Genomic DNA, 20,213 nt, shown 5'->3' with positions numbered 1-20,213 from the left:
CCCACCTCCCACCTCCCACCTCCCCACCTCCCCACCTCCCACCTCCCACCTCCCACCTCCCACCTCCCACCTCCCACCTCCCACCTCCCACCTCCCACCTCCCACCTCCCACCTCCCTGGGCGCCCTTTCTCCTCACACAATCTACCTTCTCTCTCCTCCAAGTTCCACTCACAGCTTTCCCCTCCGTCCACCCACCTCACCCTCTGGGCCTCCTCCCCACCTCCCTCCCCGAGTGAGTGTACGGGCATGTGGGGTTCTGGAATGAGCGCTGCTTGCTCTTCCTGTGTCTGTGCTAGGACTCTGTCCGTCTGTCCTGTCTCCTCTAGGCCCTGAGTCTGGGAGGGGGCCTCTGGAGCCTCCTTCGGGAACTGCCTGCTTCGGGGGGTTGTAGAGACCAGGCAGGAATTGCACTCCTTCGTGCCTCTTGGAGGTGCCTCCCCCATGCAGGGCGCTCAGCGTTGCTGGGGCTGCCCTGGTGGTGGATGAGCTGGGGAGTTTTGTGTGAACAGAGAGGAGAGGAATTGTTCCAGGGCCTTACACTGGTCTTGGTGGAGAATCTCTGGGAAACGTGAGTTCAGACAAGAGTCGATTCCCACTGGGAAGTGGTTTTGGAGTGGGCGTGAGAATAAAGCCCAAGGAAATGGCTCTGACCTGGAGCTGTGGAGCTGTCAGTTCACCCTGGGGGTGCAGGCGGGATCCCTCAAGGCCTCAAAGCAAGAGGGTCTGAAACACTGTGCTGAGGTGGCCAGGCAGGGGTGCTGGGCAGAAGGGGCTGAGCGGAGGGGATGGGCAGGAGGGGTAGGTAGGGGGTCTGGGCAGAGGGGTAAGCAGGGGGGCTGGGCAGAGGGACTGGGAAGAAGGGGTTGGGCCAGAGGGGGTGAGAAGGAAAGATGGTGGGTGGGGGGGCAGCCTGAGAAGGCCTGGGATGCAGGTTGAGCAGAGGAGCTGACTTGAGAGAACGGGGCCGGGGGACCTGGCCAGGAGGGAAGCCACAGCCAGAGGATGGACTGAGGGACAGCGAAGGAAGATGAGGGGACAAAGGGTATGGCAGTCCTAACCGGTATGGCTCAGTGGATAGAGTGTTAGCCTGCGGACTCAAGGGTCCCAGGTTCGATTCCGGTCAAGGGCATGTACCTTGGTTGCAGGCACATCCCCAATAGGGAGTGTGCAGGAGGCAGCTGATCGATGTTTCTCTCTCATCGATGTTTCTAGCTCTCTATCCCTCTCCCTTCCTCTCTGTAAAATATCAATAAAATATATTTTTTTAAAAAAGGGTATGGCAGCTCACCTGCCAGGCCCTCGGCCCCTAGATACGGCCCCCGAGAACAGGCACAGGCCAGGCTGTGATATGGATAAACAGTGGACATGTTTTCCTGCTGAGACCAAGAAAACTTCCTGAAACGGACCAAACCAAACTTGCTGAAACGTCCCTCCTCACCACTCCCCTCTTGCCCAGCCTTTGCTGCCAAGCTCTGGTCTAGCCTGGGTTTCCTTTAGCCCAAGAGGCCCCAGCTCTCCGAAACGCTGGCCACAGAGACGCGGGAGAAGCAGGCCTGTGCTGGGCGCCCACAGGGGCTGAGGCTGCCCATCGTCCAGGTCAGGCGGGACGTAGCGTGGGAGGGGGCGGGGCGGGGGTGGTGAGATCTGGCTACACTGAAAGGGGGTGATCATCAGTGTTCCCTGTTGATCACTGCTCAGTGCAAAGCTACCAGGTTCAAGGGAAGCAGGGAAGGCGCACGGGCCCCTCTAAAGATTCAGGCAGGAGACCAGCCGGGTCGCGGTGCACGTACCCATGTGTACGAGAACTGACGTCCTCTTACGTGTGTGGGAACCCGAAAGTCCGTAGAGCCGGGGTCCTCAGAGGCCGCTGAATCCAGCAGCCCGCCCCAGGCACAACCTGTTCTCTTCAATCACCCTCTTCCGAGGCCTCTGGGGACCAACAAACCCTGACGTCCCTCATCCCTTCCAAGGAGAAGCTCCTACCATGTGCAGGGCACTGGCGACAGAGACAGAGCGATAAAACAGTCTCGGGTCGCATGGTGCTTCGGTCCCAGCGGGAGGACAGGCAATGTAAACAAACAAACAGAATTCCATGCAGGACGGGATAAGTGCGACAGACAGACGGACGGAGAAAAACCATCTATTCCCCCTGCCCCAGTCGCAGCCCTGCAGCCCCACAGTGATTGGAAAACAGCCACATGTCAAGTCTTCTCTCTGCCAGACTCACTCCTCCCCTCCCACCCCTACCCCCCACCCCCGTCCAGCTCCTGCAACCTTTCGGCATGAGATTGGTTTCTAGGTGACCATCTAAAGGGAGGCCAGGGTCCCGCGGCCATGGTCAGGCTGAGAAACACCCCGCAGGACCCGCCCCCCCCCACCCCCCCGCCCCGAGCCCGAGCTCCGGCCCCAGGGTTCCTGTGGGTTTCCATGAGCACAGCTGGCTTTGCCACCTCCGTCCTTGGCAGCCTCGTCTTACTCCTGACTCATCCTCAGCCCACAGGCAGTGAGGAGCCCCAAGTCTTTCCTCCCGAACTGCTGCTGAGCCACCTCTCTCCCACTTTATTTTAAACCCAAGCGCCAGGATTCGCCCTTATCCTGGTAGTTTCACCCGGCAGGAGGCCAACGATCACCCAGCCTGTCCCGGCTCCCGGCCTGACACCTGGGGTCTCTCCCAGCTCCGGCGGAGTCTGAGCCCCCTGTCTTCTGGGCAGAGCTGGGCACAGCCCCTCACACGGTCAGAGGCACCTCCTGCCAGGGTGGCCCTGCTCCTCCCCGGGGACTCCCGGTGCGTGGCTGCTCACGGAGCCACGGAGCCCGGGGACGTGGAAGCCTGGTGGTCAAGGTCAGCCACATGGTGCCTGAGAAAGCCCCCTGCTCTGGCGGGCAGTCTGGTGACCGATTCTGAAGTTGGTTTGAAATGTCGCCTGTCAGCAGTTCCCACACCTAGATGACCGTGAGAATCCCGTGTGGGGACTTTAACGAAACCCGTTCCCAGGCTCCATCTGCAGAGTTTCTCAACAAGTCGGTCCAGGGTGGAGCCCAAGAATTTGGGGCTATTGACTCCACGCCGGCTCTGACCGGTCCCACTGCCCTTTCCGAACGCCCACACACAATTGCTTCCAGAAGCCCGCGGCCCCGCGGCTCTCCGGCTCTCCGGCGAGGTCCTCTCTGCAGCCTGGGACTCGCCCTCTGGCCATGGTCTCTGGCCCAAAGCAAGTGTCAGTTCCATAACCGACGGCCCAGCTGAGCTGGGGGACAGGGAAGGGTGAGCCTCCAGGTGTCCCCTCACTCAGGGGCCCTCTACTGCCCGGCCTGCCACTCCCTCATCCCGCCATGGCCCCTTGGTTCTGGGTGTGGAGAAGACAGGGCAGCCTGGGGAGTGCCTGAGGCTGTGTCAGTGGGGGTGGGTTCTACCTCAGGGCCCGGATGCGGGCGAGGAAAGTGAGGCCCGATCCCAGGTGCAACACGTAATGACCCGCACACTCAGTCATCACGACAGAGAACATTCAGTGCCCTGGTTTTTAAAAGTCAAAATGAATCCAAACAACGCTAGGATGCACAAAATATCAAAACAATAAGGGGGAAATCAGTAATGGTGCCAGCCATGTGGGAGCCTGCGATAAAAGGAATAATCAGCCTTAGAAATGATGCAGAGAGGGGGAGAGCTCAGAGCATGGGCTACCTGCTCCCTCCCCACCCGGCTGCAGGCTGGCAGGGCCCCTCTCCCACCCCATGGCTACAGCTCTGGCTACAGCTCTGTCCAGCAGCCCCTCCGGCAGAGGCAGCCACAGCTCTTGCTGGCTGGGTAGCCACCCTCCCTGCCGCGTGCAGGCAGCGGTCTTAGCTCCTCTGTGCTGCTCTCTTCCCAAAGGGCTTCCCCACCCCTTGTCCTCCTTCACCTGGCCTGCTCCTATGGAAAATGTCCCTGAATTAAACAGTCCCCCAGTGAGAGAGAGAGAGAGAGAGAGAGAGAGAGAGGGAGAGAGAATGCAGAGAACAAAGAAAAAAAGGATGCAGAGAGCAGGAAAAAATGTTAACCATTTTAATTTTAAATGTCTTTAGAAAGAGAAGATCTTACATCTCTGGCACAAGAACAGGAGCCTTTTTAAAGAAAAGAAATAATCAGAAAATACGAGAGAGCCCTTGGAAATTAAAAATGTAATAGTGGGGAGTGGGGGGGGGGAATCGGCAACATTAAGAAAATAAGGTTGCCCGGCTGGTGTTGCTCAGTGGTTGAGCATCGACCTATGAACCAGGAGGTCATGGTTTGATCCTGGTCAGGGCACATGCCCAGGTTGTGGCTCTATCCCCAATAGGGAGCGTGCAGGAGGCAGCTGATCAATGATTCTCATCATTGATGTTTCTATCTCTCTCCCTCTCCCTTCCTTTCTCTGAAATCAATAAAAATACTTTAACAAAAAAAAAGAAAGAAAAGAAGGTTGAGGAGCAACCACCACTGAGTGGTCTTGAGCTGTTCTTCCACAAATTTTTTTTTTTTTTTGGTAATTTATTGATTTGAGAGAGAGAGAGATAAAGGGGGAGAGAAAGAGAGAAACATCGCTTTCAGGGATCAAACCTACAATCTTGGTGTATCGGGATGACACTCTAACCAACTGTGTTACTCAGCCAGGGCCCACAGACTCTTAAACAGAATGGAAATAAGGATGACAGAAAATAAAGTTTCTAAAAGTTGGGGGCAGGGGGTGAGAAAAGAAGACTGAGAAAATCTCCCAAAAAGTAGAACAACAATAACATGCAAACTAACAAACAACAACAAATGTGCCCGGCAGGTGTGGCTCCGTGGTTGAGTGCCGACCTATGAACCAAGAGGTCGAAGTTCCTTTCCTGGTCAGGGCATGTGCTGGGTTGGGGACTCCATCCCCGGTGGGGGGCGTGCAGGAGGCAGCCAATCGATGATTCTCTCTCATCATTGATGTTTCTATCTCTCTCTCCCTCTCCCTCTCCCTCTTCCTTCCTCTCTGAAGTCAACAAAAATATATTTCAAGAGCCGTAACTGGTTTGGCTCAGTGGATAGAGCATCAGCCTGCAGACTGAAAGGTCCCGGGTTCGATTCCGGTCAAGGGCATGTACCTTGGTTGTGGGCACATCCCCAGTAGGAGGTGTGCAGGAGACAGCTGATCGATGTTTCTCTCTCATCGATGTTTCTAACTCTCTATCCCTCTCCCTTCCTCTCTGTAAGAAATCAATAAAATATATTAAAATATATATATATATATATATATATATATATATATATATATATATATATTTCAAGAAATTAGCTGAAACCGGTTTGGCTCAGTGGATAGAGCATCGGCCTGCAGACTGAAAGGTCCCGGGTTCAATTCCGTTCAAGGGCATGTACCTTGGTTGCGGGCACATCCTCAGTGGGAGGTGTGCAGGAGGCAGCTGATCGATGTTTCTAGCTCTCTATCCCTCTCCCTTCCTCTCTGTGAAATATCAATAAAAAATATTTAATTAAAAAAAATTAAGTAAAATAATGCAAAAGGACAGACAAACATCAGAAGAGAGAAGAGGATTGTTCCCCAGGAAGAACGTCAAATCCAGGGAAACTGTAGAAAGAAGAGAATGTGGTAGGGAGACGATCACCAAAGAAATGAAGAGGAAGGCTTCCCAGAACGGGTGACTATAAGTCTCTAGGTTGAAACAGTCCATCAAACATCCAGCTCCAACAGGGCCCTCCTCCTCGGAGGTTGCAGGGAACACCCGGAAGCTCCCGGAGGAGGGGGAACAGGAATATACAAAAAGGGGGCATAAGAATAGCACCAAACCTCTCAGCAGTGACATTGGAAGCCAGAAGACAATGGTGAGGTGCCTGCAAACTTCTGAAGGAAAATTATTTTTAATCTAGAATTCTATATTCAGCCAAACCATCAATCAAGTGTGAGATAGAATAAAGGCATTTTCAGACATGCAAGCTCTCAAAATAATTTTCTCTCCTATGTAACCTTTCTCAGGAAGCTAAACAAACGAGGGGGAGAAGCAGGAACAACAGAGGGTCAATAGAACAGGCCGGCCCAGCTGGCGTGGCTCAGTGGTTGAGCATCAGCCTATGAACCAGGAGGTCACGGTTCGATTCCCGAGCAGGGCACATGCCCAGGTTGTGGGCTGATCCCTAGTGTGGGGTGTGCAGGAGGCTGCCGATCAATGATTCTCTCTCATCATTGATGTTTCTATCTCTCTCTCCCTCTTCCCCCCTCTCTGAAATCAATAAAAATATATATTTTTTTTAAAAAAAAAGAGAGAACAGGATGCCCAACACAGGAGAGAGACCAGAGGTTGCAACGAAGGAGAGGTCCAAGGATGGCTGTGGGGAGGCAGGGGAACAGCCAGTGCAGGTTGGAGCAGGACTGTGAGAGGTTTCGGGGGGCCGGGAGGGCACAGGGGAGAACTGACAGGTTTGACTACCCCGAAAATTATAATTGAGGCTGTTAAACAACAAAATTCAACAGAGTACATGTTAAATATCTTATTGGTTTCATCGAACTATTCATGAATCGGGCAGCATGCCATCTAGCAGGTAGAAGGAGGTTTCTAACCAAGAGTGGATTGTTCGTGTCAAGGTCACCTTCTTTCAGCAGATGACAGGGGGGTCTAGCAAACCGTTTACCCCATTAGAGCTGACCAGGTCATTCCAAACTGACTGGTTTAAGATTCCACTCCCGGGAGAGGTGGAAACGGTCATTAAATTAGGTATTAAGTGCTGTTTTTCTGTCTTGTGGGTTTAGCACAAGGGACTCCATGTTGAGCCTGTGGTCTCTATAGCAAGGCCAATGGATGTGTAAGAATACAGAGCTGTAGTAAGTACAGAAAACTAAGCGAGTGGAGAGGGTAAGGACCCAGGAAAAAGAAAAGTTATATATGAAAGTCAACAATGCTATTCATCCTGCTTAGATTAGTGGTGAACGATATTTACATGATTATCATGATGTAAAGCAGAGCATATGGATTTAACAACAATATTGGGGAGTATGTAAAAGGCAAGTCATCTACACAACAGGCAGTCAACAAGTAATGTGTAAACGGATTAATCAGGAGGCAGCGGAATACGCAGGGTTACTTAGAAATGGGGGGGCACCACCTGCAGAAACGCCTGAAGCCCAGCCTCCTCTGAGCTGGGGGGGCTGGGGGGTGGGGGGTTGGGGGGGGTCCTACCGTGTCTTGTTCTTTAATCTTAGCATTATTTGACCTTTTTGGCTATCTGTAAACACTTATTTGATTTTTAAAACTGTTATGAAAACATAAAGCAATATATACTGAGAAACACATCCTCTTGTTCCTTCTCGTTTCATAGTTTTTTAGCATCCGGAGAATCCACCCCCTTTGCTCTCAGCCACACTCACGTGGACACACACACACACTCTCGCATGGACACACACACACACTCATGATAGACATAAAGAGCTCATGGTGACAGACAACCAGGAACATGTATCACCGAACCCCTCAGACACGCATGCAAACACACTCCTCTCAACACGCACACGTGAATATAGACTCACCCACACATACGCAGAGGCCCCCCCAAAGCCAGCTGGAGGACAGCACTGCCTCCTGGCCTTGATCCCCCTGACCTCCTGCAGCCCCACCCCCAGAACTGCCCCAGGAAGAGGCGGGTCCCTCCTGGGACTTCCTCCCCCCCCCACCCCCCCCCCCCCGTTGCTTCCTCTGCTCAGAGTTCCCTGCCACGAGGCTGAGCAGCCATGAACCCTTTGGGGACCCTCGGTCTGTAGATGGCCCAGAGATGAGGTCGGGAAGGGCCAGAGCTGGCAGCGGGATGCGACCAGGAAGCCCCCTTCATTCAGCTGGAGGCCCTAAGCAGGGGAAGAGTCCAGTGTCAGGACATGTTGTGCGTCCTTGAGCAAATCACCTCTCTGGGTCCACGAGGAAGGAGGCAGCCTCTGTCACTCTTGAGACGCCAAGATGTCATGACCCAGGCTGGGCCCTGCTTCCATCCCTTCCAGATCCCTAGCTTCACACCGACACCAAAGAACATGTGTTTTTAACAAGTGTACATGGCCACGTGGCGGGCCCCCCACCGCCACTTCCCTCCCCCTCCATGTTCCTCCAGCACTCACCACCACCCTGGTCCTGTTATCCGGCAGTGTGTCAATGGCCAGGGTGCCCCCACCCAGGTCCTGGCTCAGCTGGGTCCTGTCCGGCTCCGACACCTGCCCGGGGCTCTCTCGGGCTCTCCGATTCCAGCCCTGCAAGGTCCCCTTGGCGGCCCATCCAGAGGCTTGGCCTGCATCCTGACCTGGGAGAAGGGGACAGGAAGGTGAGTCCTGGGAGTCCAGAGTGAAGGACTGTGAGTGGAACCAGCCCACTTACTCTGCAGAGGCCCTGCCCCCATGCCACCACTGCCTTTGGGGACACTGACTACCAGGGCGGGAGACACCCACATGCACTGAGAGGCAGGTACCCAGCTCCACTCCATGCACTTTGCACACATGACTCTTTAGTCCTCACCCCAACCCTCCACAGTAGAGAGGATGCTCTCCATTTCACAGACAGGAATCGGCTCCCAGAGGTTAAAGAAGGTCACACAGCAGGTTTCGGATGAAGGTAAGTTTCAAACCCAGTTAGACCTGCCTCCAAAGCGGTGATTATTCTTAACCTCAGCGGCACTGGAATCATCCGGAATCTTTAAAAATCCCTGGAGCCTGTGTCCCATCCCAGAGACTCTGGTGTAGTGCAGTCCGTGGTGTGGCCTGAGCATCAGGATTCTTAAATGACCCCAGGGGAGCTATTGAGAAGCCCTGGTCCGGCCTTGGTGGCTCAGTGGTTGAGCACTGACCTAGGAACCAGGAGGTCCTGGTTCGATTCCTGGTCAGGACACATGCCAAGCACAGGATTGGAAAGTGGTGGCACCCAGGCCATTTAGCAGCTGTTCCTAGACTCAGTGTTCTCCCCAGTTCCCTCATTAGATTTATTCTAAATGACACAGATACCGTGCTTGTCCATTTCGAAAGATGGACAAAGATGTGTCACTCTAATAGCCACCCTTACAAGGGATGTGTGTATGGACACAGACCACCAGATAAGTGCATCTGCTAGTCCCTGCGACCTTCATCAGTGTCAGGCCCACCCTGTGTCAGAGGCCTGTCTCCACGCGCTCCCCAGAGCTCCTGGATGTAGCTCTCTTTGCTGGAGCATCCACTGGTGGTGTAACTACCTGCCTGTCTCCCTGCTGCCCCAGGACTCTCCCACCTTCTGCAAACGTGTATCCTCAGGGCCTAGCAAACACTAGGTGCTCAATCACTGCATAACTGAGCACACGAGCTGGAGGTAACTTGGGAGCCAGCAAGCACAGAGATTGAGACAAGGTTTGGCCAGGACCAGGCCTGGGGCTGGGGCCAGGACTCTTTGCTGTGAGGCTCTGGTTTGTCATTAGACATTTTATCCAATTAAGTCATTCTTGGCTGCTGGCGCCTGCTGGACCCTTGCCGGCCCCCTTTTACTTCTCTGTCTCTAATCGCAACCAGATGCTATGGAGAAGCTGGGGAGAGGGGCGGTCTCCAGACCCCTTCCCCAAGATGCCCACTGGCTGCGATGGCCCTGAGCCCAGTGCTGGGAAGACAGCCGGCCCTTGGTCCTTATCCCAAGCCAGGGCTGCCTTGCGTTTCTCGGGTGAGGCCCACAGCTGCCTCTGGAAGCAGAACTGTTTATGCTGGGCTGGTGTGCCCCGCTCCCCGAGTTCTCCTGCGAGCAGCCCTCAGGCCTGGGCAGGAGCCAGGACAGGAAAGGAGCATGTGCAGAGCAAGCAGAGGAGCTGGGCCGGCCTGGGCGGGGATGCTGGGATGGGCAGGCATCACAATCCTGCAGCTGAGACAGGAGGGTGCCTGGATGGTGGGGGCCCAAGGCCTGGGGAGAGGGCAGGGAGGGGGTGCCCAGCCAGAGGTGGGGTTGGGGAGCACACACCTGTACCCACAAGCTGTTCGACCTTGGACCCATCAGTTTATTTCTCTAAGCCTCCGTCTCCTCGTCATGAAAATGGGGACAACAATCATGCCTATGAGAGGCTTTATAAATAGAGGGGCTCAGGGTCAAAGGCAGAGTCCCTGAAGGAGGGCAGGGCAAAGGATAGACAGGAGTTGGCCCTACCCTGGCCTAGTCCTGAATCTTGCCCTCCCAAACCACACGCTCCGTCTCCCTGCCACCCTCCCCCTCCCAGCTGGCTGGGACAGGACATCATCCCCTCAGCCCGTGGAGGGATCCAACACAGCTGGTGGCTCACGTGTGTGTGTGCAAGGGCCCACGTGCCTGTGCATACACACGTGTGCGCGCACACACACGGACTTGCCCGAAGGCCCTGGCCTCCTCCCTATGTGTTCACGCATGTGTTACACACCTATCCGAACCTCGGCTGCTCCCTGCTATACCTCTGCCTTGCGTTGGAGAGCCTCTGCATGTGAGGGCAAGAAGCTTCCAGAACACACTGCTCATTTATTCATCCCCTCATTCACCCGGGGCCCCCCGCAGCACAAGGTCTAGTGGGATGTCACAATGGTAATAGTGACCATGAAAATGAGAGCTAGCTGTCAGAGAAAGGCGGGCACTGTTCCAAGTACTTTACACACATTAACTCACTTAATCCCCATAATGAGCCCAGGAGGTCGGTGCTAGGTTTAGGTCTATTTTACAAACTGGGGAAGCGAGACACAACGATGTTAAGGAATGCCCCACGGTCACACCACCAGTCCGCGGCAGAACTTGCATTCAGGCTGGCTGGCTCCGGGGTCTGTCAGACCACAGAAAGCGCAGCAAGATGTGAGCAGCAACGCCAGGCTGCGTCCCAAAGTTCAGGGGCAGCCCCCGGGCAGGCCTGGCACGTGGGCTGGGCTCCTGGACGCCCTGCTCTGAGAACCACCGCACCTGCACCCGGGAGCTGCCCTGGGAGACTGTGTCCCCTGTCTTGGAGGGGACACCCCAACCCCCTTCACGTGCCACTGCCTTGCTCCAGGGCAGGACGCAAGGGGCTGGTTTCAGGAGGGCAGGTCGTGCCACCCCAGTGCCTGGTCCCAGCCACCCTCAACCCACCCATCACCCAAGCTTGCCATTCCAGGCCCAGAACCGCCACTCGGTCCAGCAGCTACTTCGGCCTCCACCTTTAATGCCCTTCAGCCGGCCTCCCACCTGCCCGCCAGCGCATCTAGGGGACAAACTGGACGCCAACTCTCCCAGGCACCCCACTCGCCACAGGCCTCCAGCTGAAGACTCAGCAACTCTACCCGGCATTCGAGGCCCTGTGACTGGATTCCTGCTCCCCCTCCAGCCTCCTGACTCCCTAAAGCACCCAGCCTGCTCTCTCTGGCCACCAGGCCTCACACAAGCAGTTTCTCAGCCAGGATCACTCCGCTCCATAAATGAGCCCTTCTCCCAACGAGCTCTTGCTCATCCTTCAGGTCGCATGAGATGTCACTTCTTCCCAGCGCATCCCCGGATATCTCTCCCCCTCTCCCAGAATGCTTCATTCATGTGGCACCCCAGCCCCGATCGATCGATCGCAACATATCGCTGCTGCCTGAGCATCTATAGGCTCCAGGTGCCTGAGGCAGAGCAAATACTCAGTAAGCTCAGAGATCGGGACTGAAGGGAAGAAGGAAGCGAGGGAGGAAGGGATCAAGGGAGGGAGAAAGGGAAGGCAGGAGAAAGGAGGGCAGGAAGGACCTTTAAATGCCCTGAGTACTGAGACCCAGAGGCTGACAGACCCTCCCCTTGGGGCAAGGCCCCACTGGAAGCCCCACTGTCATGTCCCCGCAACAAAAGAGCACGGGCTTGGGATCAGACAAGCTCGAGAAAGAAGCCTGAATCCACTCCTCACTGACTGCAACGCTCTCTCAGCTTCAGCCGCCTCCTCGGTAAAATGGGACGATAAGACCTCCACTCGGCAGGTCGCTTCGAGTCTTTAGTAAAATAACGCACACACAGCATCCCGCCAGGTCCAGCTTTCCCTGGGTCTCACAGGAGGACCAACTTTCCGAAGGGCTTGGGACAGGCCCCAGACCCTGAGCGGAACACCTGCCTCCTCGCTGCAAAGCCCCCTCCTGCACCCTCTCCCCTCCTGCTGCCGGCAGGTCCCACCGAGGACCTCATCTGGGGAGAGGGCAGGAGGCACAGGAGCTGGCAGGCAGGGACCACCGAGGAGCTTCGACGAAAAGAGGAGAGGAGAGGAGAGAGAAGAGTTTGGCTCCCTGCGTGTTTCTCTCGAAGGAAGCGAGTCTGTGACCACCTCTGACTCACTCGCTCATTCATTGCACGTTTATTGAGGCCCTGCTGGGTGCTGGGTGCCATGCTGGCTGCTGGGGTGACAACAGTGATTGGGCCGACACGTCCCCTGTGCCCATGAAGATTCCGTTGGCTAAGACATACACAAGATTAACAATACAGCCGGGCCCTCTGTCGACTTAGGCCAAATCTTCCCGTAAGTAAATCACCGTGTAATGAATTCTCTGATAGTCTAGGGCAGTGGTCGGCAAACTCATTAGTCCACAGAGCCAAATATCAACAGGACAACGATTGAAATTTCTTTTGAGAGCCACATTTTTTAAACGTAAACTTCTTCCAACGCCACTTCTTCAAAATAGACTCGCCCAGGCCGTGGTATTTTGTGGAAGAGCCACACTCAAGGGGCCAAAGAGCCACATGTGGCTCACGAGCCGCAGTTTGCCGACCACTGTTCTAGGGAGTTGCCGGCTTCGTCTCGAGGTCTGAGAAACCTTCATGTTACGGTGGCCTGTCCACCTGGGACAGATCTCAGCTCCCTCCTGAGCCATCCCCCCACCCAGCACAGAGGACGCGGGAGCCTCGGCGCTGAATGGCAGAACCCCGTCAGGCCCAGCTCCCAGCTGCCCTTTCACTGGTCCAAGGCCTCCACCACCCATCAGAGCTGGGCTGTCCCTCCTTAGTGACCTCCCCCAGAATGTCCCACCTCCACACCTGTTCTCTGCCAAAGATACCCCCTGCCTCCATTCAGCTCCTCTGTCCAATCCAGCCTGGCCTTGGGGAAAGAAAAACGGAACTGAGAGTCAGCAGCTACCCGCTCTGGCTCCTAACGCTTCCTTAGCGCTAACAATGGCCCCTGCTGCAGGGAAAGTCCACGTCTCCCGCCGAGTCCGCCAAAGCGGAGAAGACAGCATGTCCTCTGCTTAGAGACGTGGTTCGCTCTGTCCCCCGCTCTGCCTGGCCTCCCCAGGTCTCTACTACCTCAGCCCAACTCCGAAGACGCGGCCTTCAGCCAGGCCTGGGTCTGGCCACAATCTCCCGGCACATCCCTGTTATCTCCCAACTCCCTTTCCCCAGACTTTTCTGTGGCTCTTCCAGTTCTGTGGGAGTTCATTCAGAGTCCTCCCTCACCGACCCCCTCACATCCTGAGTTCAGAAGATCCCACCAGGTTGGGGCTATAAAGGAGCTCAAACACTGGCCTGTCCAACCTCTTCCTTTTTATATTGTGGGTTGTTGTTTTTTTTAATTATCAATCACCCAGACATATCATAACAAATCAGAAAAGAGACAACAATCAGCAAAAAAGAAAAAAGAGCCCTAATCGGTTTGGCTCAGTGGATAGAGCGTCGGCCTGCAAACTGAAGGGTCCCAGGTTCGATTCTGGTCAAGGGCATGTACCTTGGTTGTGAGCACATCCCCAGTAGGGGGCGTGAAGGAGGCAGCTGATGGATGTTTCTGACTCTCTATCCCTCTCCCTTCTTCTCTGTAAAAAAGTCAATAAAGTATTTTTTTAAAAAAAGATCTTTCATAATCTCACCACCAAGATTCAGAGATTTTGCCCACAGCCTCACTGTGTAACGAGGCAAGAGGCCAGGAGAAGGAAAGTAACTTGCTCAAGATCACACAGCAAGTGAGACGCTGGGCACAGAAGCCAAGCCTCTAGCCGTTCTCTGTGTGGGCTCCCTGAAAAGGGTGGCTCTGCCCCAGCAGCCTTTGCCACATCAGCTTCCACGGCTCTCTGCCCACATCTCTGCCGTCAGCCCCTTCCCCACCCAGGCCTTCATCAGCTGCAGACAGGGACCAGTGAAGTCAAGAATGCTGTCACAGACACTGTGCCTGATGCTAGCATACCCCTGAACTAGCGGCCCCCTACAACATGCCCCTTCACACACACACACACGCACACACACACGCACACGCACACACTCTGTCCCATCTGAGGGACCCCGATGCCAGTGGGGCAGAGAGCTCTATCTTCCTGATTCTCTCTGTCAAGAGGTTTGACTGCAAATTCCCCAGCTCCCCAACCCCAGGTGGTCTGGGTGCACGAGGAGAATGTAAAGTTACCTGTGGAAAAATGGTTCTTTTCTAACATGAGAGACTCGTGGTAGATCTCAGAAAGGACTTCCAGGAGGGAGAGACGGTTGTGGAAAACTGGTGTAGGGGAAGAGGAGTGTGCAGACAGGAGCCCCAATCTAGAGCCAGAGCAGCTAAAGGCCAAAGGCCGCAGGGCAGGGCAGGGCAGGGCAGGAGCCGAAAGAGGACGGGGCGGGAGCCTGGGGGACAGGGGAGCAGCAAGTGGCTTCTTCCCGGCCCAGGACTGCTCTCCAGGTACCAGACAGAGAGAGGGAGAAGGCTCCAGCCGCAGGCCACCACTGCCCTTCCTCTGGCAGAGACGCTGGGTCTCCACCGTCCCCCTGGCTGCTCCCACCCAGCCCCCCAGTCCAGCTCAGCCCCAGCCTGGGTCAGCTTGGGAGTGGAGTCGGGAAGGGAAAGAGGAGGCAAAGCTTGGCACTCTCCCCATCTCATCAGAATCAGCCTTGCGCCCTGTGGCCGGGGTCCTGGACCCTCCCGCTGTCCCCTTTGGGACCACAGCCCACCCCTTGTGGAGCCCCCTCTCCAGGGGGACCTCTCGTGTCCTTCCAGAAAGACCATTTTTGATGCCTCCACCCTCACTCCCACCCTATGTGTTTGGGAAAGTGGGGTCCCTGTCCAGCTGCCACAGCCCACAGAGTTCCTGGCCTCCTGCGGACAACACCCCCACCCCACGCCCCTCCCCACCCCGACCTCACCAGCCGGTTGGTACCTGTCCCTGCCCACGCCTGCCCACCTGCCCCCTCCCCGCCCCCGGCCCACCCGGCCAACTCCGGCCGGTCCTACCTGCTCCGGGCTGGGGGCTCAGAGCCCGGGCAGCCCCCCTGAGCACCAGCACCAGCAGCCAGAGCTGCCCCCGCATGGTGGGCGCCAGGACCCGCCCGGCCCGCTGCTGCCCAGGAGGAAGCCGGCTCGGCAGCGCGGTCCCCGAGGCGGAGGCGGCGGCGGAGCGCGGGGCCCGACGAGGCGGCGGGAGCGGCGAGCGCGCGAGCGGGCGGGGAGCGAGCAGGCGGCGGCGGCCGGGACCGACCGGAGGGGGCGGGGCGGGGGCGCGGAGCTCCCCAGGCTTCCCGGCCCGTCCCTCGAGCTCCCGCAGCCGCTCCCAGGACGGGAAGGGGGTCGGGGGAGGGCGTGGAGTAGGCGGACGGGGCGGGAGACCCTAGGACTGAGAGAACCCCGAAGAGCATCAGCTGCCCCCGCCAACTCCGCACCTTCGTTCTCGCCTCCCTTCCCTTCTTCCACGCCCCCTGGGGAAAGCAGCAGAGAGAGGATCGGGGACCAGACCCCAGGAAGGAGCTGGCACCCCTTCCTCGGTCCTGGGCTCCGGTCACCCCACCCCATGCCCCAGCTCCACCGGAGTTTCCGACGTTCTGGGCTGCTCCTCGGAGTTCTGGGGGTGCCCACCCCCACCCCGGGAATCTCCCTTACGGCAAAGACCCACAGCTCCTCGCCCAGCAGATGCCTGGATTCCACCCCTCCCAGGGCTGCTGTCCACTTTACCACGCAAACCCCCATTTCCAGCACCGTGTTGTGTTGCCCCCCAGCCCAGCACCCTTCGGGCGGAGGGGGCCTGGCTCACCCCTGATTTCAAATACATTGGACCTTTCCCTATTCCTAGAAGGTAACCCAGGCCACCCCTCTCTGGGGACCCCAGGCCTTCTCAGGGCCCGACCCAATCTTCAAAGCCAGTCCCAGAGCAAGAACACAGCTCACCCCCCCCCCCAACCACCCCACCCCGCCTCTACCGTATAACAGGCTCTGGGGATAGATTTTATTTCCCTTCCAGGACAGAATAAAAATACCCGCAATTTAGGAGATTTAATACACGGCGAGAAATCAGGTCAGGACTCGGAAGACAGCCCGTGACCTACTTCATGTGACAGCAAGGAGTTCGAGCGCTGGAGAAAGGCAGAGTGAGGCGTCGGGGGCACCCTAGCTTCTACAGGTCTGGGGTCTAAAACTGGAAAATCGCAGAGAGGGGTGTGGACAAAGCGTCTCTGGGGGGATTCCCCAGGAGGAGGGACATGCGTGGGGACCAGAGGAAGGAACAATGTGAGCTGGAATAAGAAAAGAACTCAAGACTCTCTACTTTTCAGAATCCCAGGTCCTCCTCCCTCAGGACCCAGGGTCCCAAAAACGAACTCCCCCAGTCCTAAACCCTCTATTCCCTTCCGGCGCAACAAGGCGAGGCCTGTCTGCAACTCCTTCTTGTCTAATGTAAGTCCCGACTTCGCAGACTCTTAAAGAGGATCAAATAGGCCGCCGCTTCCAGCTTCGGCTTCTTGCTGCCACCTAGTGGCCACGTGACGACCCGCAACGCGGGTGTTTTGCGGTTTCCTTCACTTTCCCGAACCGAACCTGCCCAGAAGCTGTCCACCGACTCCGGCTTCTGCCCACTGGTCCACTTCTCCTCGCCCCTACTTTATGGGAAGTGCCTACCTTCTGAGAGGTCCCAGGACGTATGGGACTGCAGCTCCGGCCTGCGTCTCTGTGTGCATTCCCCAGGTCGGGGTGCCTCGCAGTCTGTTTTTAAAAAGGTCTACAAGGGCTCAGGTTGAAACAGCAACCTGGAAATAATTAGGAACAAATAACATGTAAACCTGTAGAACTGGAACGTACATCAGAATCACCTGGGGAACTAATTTTAAAACAGATTTCCGGGCACCACCCCCAAGTTTCTAATTCAGTAGTTCTGGGATGAGACCGAGAACCTGCATTACTACCATTTCCCCAGGTGGTGGTGCTGGTCCCCGGGATCGTAATTGAGAGCCACTGCTATAGAATTCTTGTTTCTTGCACTCTCGTCGCTTTTCGTTTGCCGAAAAGAGGGGTAACAAACGAAATTTCAATATAAAATTGTGGAAAAAGAAGGGGAAAGCTTGGGCCTGAAAAGAACAAGCCAGGGGGCACCCGGATTTGAACCGGGGACCTCTTGATCTGCAGTCAAATGCTCTACCACTGAGCTATACCCCCTCTGCCAGCAATGGCGCCGCAGAAAGGTTCTTAACACTGCTTCGACAAGGCGCCGCGAGGAGCTGCGAGGAGAAATAGGATCCAAGGTTTATAGTAGCGGGAAAGAACATAAATCTCAAGCGAATACCCTTCTGAATGCAGGGTTTGTTTTCTGAGGCACTGAGCTAAAGGCTTCTACTGACGGTGTAAGAAAAAAGCAATTTGAGCATGTGGAGTCCCTGGAGATCTTTCGAGATCCCTCACTTCCGGGAGTTCCTTTGAGCCGGGATCCCCTTCTTTTTGCCCTGCTATCGCCCCCTTACTGCTGCTCATCGCCCCTCTTTCCTTCCTACGCTGTTACGCGGATTTCTCGGGGCCTTCCTTCCCTAGCCTAAGCCTCGCCCATAGAAACTAAGCCTCCGTCCCTAAGAACTGCCCTCGGGTCACTGGCCAGGCCTACCTGGGAGTGTGCCCACCTGCCCCCTACCAAAGAGAGTAGGCCTTATGTACAGTCCCGAAGGTCCAAGTCCTCCCTCGTAATGCATTCCACTCCTAGACACGCTACAGTCCGCGTGGGTCAACCGGAAGGTCCAAGGCCCCCTCTCGCAATGCATTCCACTCTCAGACACACTCGCAAGTGAGCTTGTGGATTGGGCAGGGCCTGGGCCTCCGTCCTCGGTGACTGCAAAAGAGGATGGCAGGGCCCGAGGCCGCAGTCTCCTGTCACCTCTACGAGGGCTTACAGAAATTGACAGGAGAACCAAAAAAAAAAAACTGGAAAAACCTGAGTTGTGCAGAGGGGGCACCCGGATTTGAACCGGGGACCTCTTGATCTGCAGTCAAATGCTCTACCACTGAGCTATACCCCCGCCTTGCAATGACGCTTTTGTTAGGATCATTTTCTTTGGAATAAGGACATGGTATTCATTTGTGTTTTTACTTGAGGATTATGCCAGCATAATTTAATGGGACTGCTAGAATTCCTGAGTTCTTCCTTCACAATCACGCCTCAGGAAAACCATCCCTGGTCTTGTGGGGTAATAGCGCTGCTCCCTGTATATAGGGCAGCCTGGGTTTCCATCCTGTCTCCAGCTCAACCTAAATAGGACGCCTGAGCTTTTCCAACCCCTGAGAACCCTTACTCAAGCAGGCAGAAATAAGAAGTGAGTACTTTTCAATGCCATTTATTACACCTTTATAAAAAAACTTTAAAACTCTAATACAATGCAAAACAAAATCAATACAAAAAGACAAACAAGATACACGGGTGCTCTGGAAACCTGGGTCATTTGGCAGGAGTGGGATTTACATTGGAAGGACACTGGGAGTTAAGGGCATAGTTGGTGTGGCTTAAAGCGCAAAAGCTGTGGTCGGAGCCAGAGCCAGCACCTCAGGGAATGGGAAGGTGGGAGGAGTGGAACTCCCTGCAGTGCCAAGAATTGTTCCCGTCCCACTCCCGCTCCCTTCCCAGCTGCTTTTGGGTCTGCCTTCCTTCCCCTGAGCCCACCCCCTTTACCTTCTAGAATACCCTTTGCCCAAAGATGGCTAAGGGGCCAGAAAACTGGGGTGGGGGTGAGGGGTTTAAGGTGGGGGGTGGAGGTGGGGAGGGTTCTAGGAAAGAAAGCCCCTCCATTTTTCCTACAGAACTGAGGGGAGGAGGCTCCACTCCCTAATCCACCCAACATCTCCTGGTGTCTCCAAGAAGGACGCCTGCTTCCCTGGAGTGAGGGGTAGCTTTGCCTGCTGTCCTGTCTGCAGCAATTCAGGGTATACAGTCTAGCTCCTCTGTGGGGAGTTAGGTGGGCAGGGGCTTCTCACTGTCCATAGCTGTGCCTACTCCCACCAGAGAATCGTAGAAAAGTAATAAATAGTCACTTGGGTTTTCCACCCAAGTAGTCCATGCTAAACCCTGAAGTTCCTGGTTGGCCTCCGACTGGGACATCCGTTGGCAGTGGCCCAAGATTGCATCCACTGGAGCCCAGCAAGCAGCCTGCAGGACGGGAGGGACGGAGCAAGGATCAGTATATCCCATGAGGATGATGGCCTTCAAGCCCCCAGCCCCTGCCCAAAGCCAACTGAATGGGGCAACTGACGTTAGCGCAATCTTTCCGTCAATAATATAAACAGACTGAGTATGTGCTATGCACCAGCTACTGTGCTAGGCACTGTGGTTACTGGTGAAAAAACAGACACGCCCTCTGGGGCTTACATCCAACAGAGGAGGTAGATATTGAACAAGTGATCACACAAATAATTCCATAACTACATACTGTAATAAAGGTTAGGAAGGAGATGTACAGAGGCCTCTGGATGTCTGGGAATCAGCGGGACTTCTCTAAGGAAGGGGCCTGGAGACCTACCTTAGCAATGTCTTTGGGCAAATCTCTAGTGCCCCCTTCCCACCCACTCCATCGAAGGAGGCAGGGCCAGGGTGACTTCAAAGGCCTGGGAGGAGACCCCCATTAGCAAGTTCTCCCATTACTGTTAGCAACACCAGAACAAAGGGTTGGGGGGATAGAGTGGTCTTGGTCATGTCTTTAGCACCTGGTACAGTGCATGGGCACATTGGGGGACTTAGGAAATGCTGGTTGAATTGAACTGACTGTGAGTGGGGGGTGAGGAGGTTCTCTTGACCCAGGAGGTAGCAAAAGACCACCAGAAATGTGTGGTTCCTTGGCTGACCTAACCAAAGCTTCCCCTTCTTTAAAGGGAAGGGCTCTCTCCAGACTGGATACGGGCCGTTTCTACATGACCGTGACCTAGAGCCTTTACATCACCCCTCTCCCCCACGCCGCCCCATACTTCCAATCTTCTTCCCAACTTGACTTCCCCTGAGCACTTAGCACTTTTTAACTTACTACATATAGTTTTATTTTTATTGTTTATTGTCTGTTTCCTCCCCTTCTCCTCCCCACCACG

General features: G+C 55.5%; 1 protein-coding gene across 1 annotated transcript in view; it reads right to left on the bottom strand.

Annotated features, from left to right (window-relative positions):
* The window catches only part of PLXDC1 (plexin domain containing 1), a 55,242-nt gene extending 39,761 nt beyond the window's left edge, over positions 1 to 15,481 (bottom strand). Inside the window, exons 1-2 of the mRNA XM_080680035.1 lie at positions 15,129 to 15,481; positions 8,101 to 8,279 (exon numbers count right to left, since the gene is read on the bottom strand). Coding sequence (XP_080536161.1) covers positions 8,101 to 8,279; positions 15,129 to 15,204 — 255 coding nt within the window. The 5' untranslated portion in view covers positions 15,205 to 15,481. The remainder of the gene's footprint in view (positions 1 to 8,100; positions 8,280 to 15,128) is intronic.
* Between the last annotated feature and the right edge of the window lie 4,732 nt (positions 15,482 to 20,213).

Source organism: Plecotus auritus (genome assembly GCF_963455305.1).
Source record: "Plecotus auritus genome assembly, chromosome: 7".
NCBI lineage: Eukaryota > Metazoa > Chordata > Mammalia > Chiroptera > Vespertilionidae > Plecotus > Plecotus auritus.
Note: the sequence above shows the minus strand (reverse complement) of the source record. Positions and strands in the feature narration are given on the sequence as shown.